The sequence below is a fragment of the Gigantopelta aegis genome, unplaced genomic scaffold (assembly GCF_016097555.1).
Source record: "Gigantopelta aegis isolate Gae_Host unplaced genomic scaffold, Gae_host_genome scaffold72, whole genome shotgun sequence".
NCBI classification, from domain to species: domain Eukaryota; kingdom Metazoa; phylum Mollusca; class Gastropoda; order Neomphalida; family Peltospiridae; genus Gigantopelta; species Gigantopelta aegis.
Window position 1 is genome coordinate 580,729 of NW_024537379.1, and position 2,307 is coordinate 583,035.

Here is a 2,307-nt window from a genome sequence, read left to right on the forward strand (position 1 = left end):
CTGACGAGCAAGGATCAGCAAGTCCGTGGTTTAGGCACAGACGTGGCCGTCGTCGGCAGCATGGTGTTCCTGGCCCAGTTTCTCCTGTCCGTCTCCATCGGCAGTGTTATCCAGGCAGTCAACAGCACCGTGGCGGTCGTAGTGGCGGCCGCCATCTTGAGTTTCTGCGGAGCTGTAACCGCCACTCAAGTGACCTACTTAGATCTCTGATAAACATCTTTAGTATAAATAATATATAATATAACATAATATCATTTAATATTTGTATGATATTAAACGATCTTCCATTTCCTATCCATGTTTATGTTCCGAGTGAAATAATTTTCAGTTGTCACAAGCTTTAGCGAGTGACAATGAAAATTATTTCACGAGGGACATAAATATGATACGAAATGGTAGCGAGTTTAATATCCTATTTATTACCCATAATCGGTCTTAATCGGTCTCACTACACGGATCACTTCCGGGTGAGAGTTCATTCATCACGGTCCACTATAGTTCCTAATTGTGACACATGTTATGGTTCACATATTCACTTCTAGAAAATGGTGAAGAATTAAAACAATATGTATGTTTAATGATAAGCCTTCTGGCTGTATTTTACCCATGTTATTTTGTAATATTGTGCATCGACCTTTTGGGACATGGGTGTACAGCGCAAGAGACAGCCGGAGTGAATCGGTTAATGAACCACCTGTTCGGACCGGTACTACAGCCAGATGCGGTCATATAGCAAAAAACTGAGACTGAAATGTTCTCAATTTTGGAGTGAAAATAAATGCTCATATAATGTATGTTCGCAATGTAGTATGTTGTTAGTGCCAACAAGAACCCGTTCTATTGGCAATCTTCGTTTGAAGTTGGGCAATTTAACATGGGTTTCAATGGCAGATGACATCTGTGTAGTGAGACCTTAGCATTCTAGTGGGGCGTATCACTTTGATATGTACCAAGATGTGTTTAACCATATGGGTAATAACATGTAATATAATGTAATAAATTATATGTATGTTGTGTATATTTCCTGTATATACTATACATGTATATTATGCGAATCAAATTATATGTCATATATATCGGCTTGCCCATAAAAAACGATAATCCTAATGAATATGGAATTGTATAAAGAGCATGCAGAGTCTAATATTGATATGTTACATCCATGATGATATGACTATTGGCCACCTTCAGGTTAAATATTGATACAATAAAATGATTCACATTTGTAAGCACTAAAGTGCACCTGCCTTTGCACAGAAACTTACGTAGCTCCCTTTTAATTTCAAGGCACCGTTTAAAAAGGCGCCAAAATTCCTTCATTGAAACTGGGCACCCGTTTCTCTTTGGCTTAATCCTACGGAACATTAAAAATCCCATAGCACCCAAACCAACCCTCCGCCTGTTACCGACCCCAGTCGGGCTACTGGTGCTCTCTTGCACCTGCCAGTGCAGGCAGTCCCTTCTCCCACCCACCCCAACCCCTTCCCTGTCCTGGACAGAAGCCGGCCGACGCCGGCACCTGTGCCCATGAAAGGGGTGCGCTAAAACAACTTGCTCTGAACATGAACGTTAAACCATAGGACTTGACTTGCAATTTCAATTCATGGCGATATTTCGTAATGATACACTTTTAAATGACACTATTTGGTACACACACAGATACGTTAATAATCTCTGAACAAAACATTTTCCACAGCAATTTTGCACTTACTGGGGTTTTTTTTTTTTAGCGTTCTGAAAAAGGATTCGTCATGTCCCAGTTTATTCTATTGCAGGGAGATGCGAAGTGACGTCATTCAAATTAAATATAAATAAATAAAAATAAAAAGTATTTACATGCGCGAGACCCTAGGCGTCATTTCGGTTGGGGTTGGGGTTGGGATGTAGAGGACAGACTGGCAAATATTCTAGAACCGTTTTGAGAATCTCCGCTAACCTGCCGCACCCGTCGTTGAAAAACAAAACTAATTCCGTAACATGACCCACCACCCTCGTACCGTGGATGTAAACTAACAGTCCAAGGAATATTAAATCTGGAATTACATTCAGTCATTTCAACATGTTGTAGATTTAGGATTAAAAGAAAACAGAAAAAGAAGGAAAAAAAGCAAGCTTGTTCACAGAGGCGTTATAGTTACCTCAGTTCTAGCAGGATTTTTATTCTGAAATGGAAAAGGCTATTCGTTGTGTTGGACTCTATAATGCATAGTCGCATTATATGTTCGACACAATGGTGTTAGATTACATGCATGTTGCATTTTCTTCAGTGTATGTTCGACACAATGGTGTTGGGACTCAATAATGTAT

The 2,307-nt window shown here is 39.9% G+C and overlaps 1 protein-coding gene across 1 annotated transcript in view; it reads left to right on the plus strand.

The window, feature by feature from the left end:
- Window positions 1-472, plus strand: part of LOC121367252 (proton-associated sugar transporter A-like) — a 44,890-nt gene extending 44,418 nt beyond the window's left edge. Inside the window, exon 4 of the mRNA XM_041491362.1 lies at window positions 1-472. This exon is cut by the window's left edge and continues 15 nt beyond it. Coding sequence (XP_041347296.1) covers window positions 1-210 — 210 coding nt within the window. The 3' untranslated portion in view covers window positions 211-472.
- Window positions 473-2,307: the final 1,835 nt, after the last annotated feature.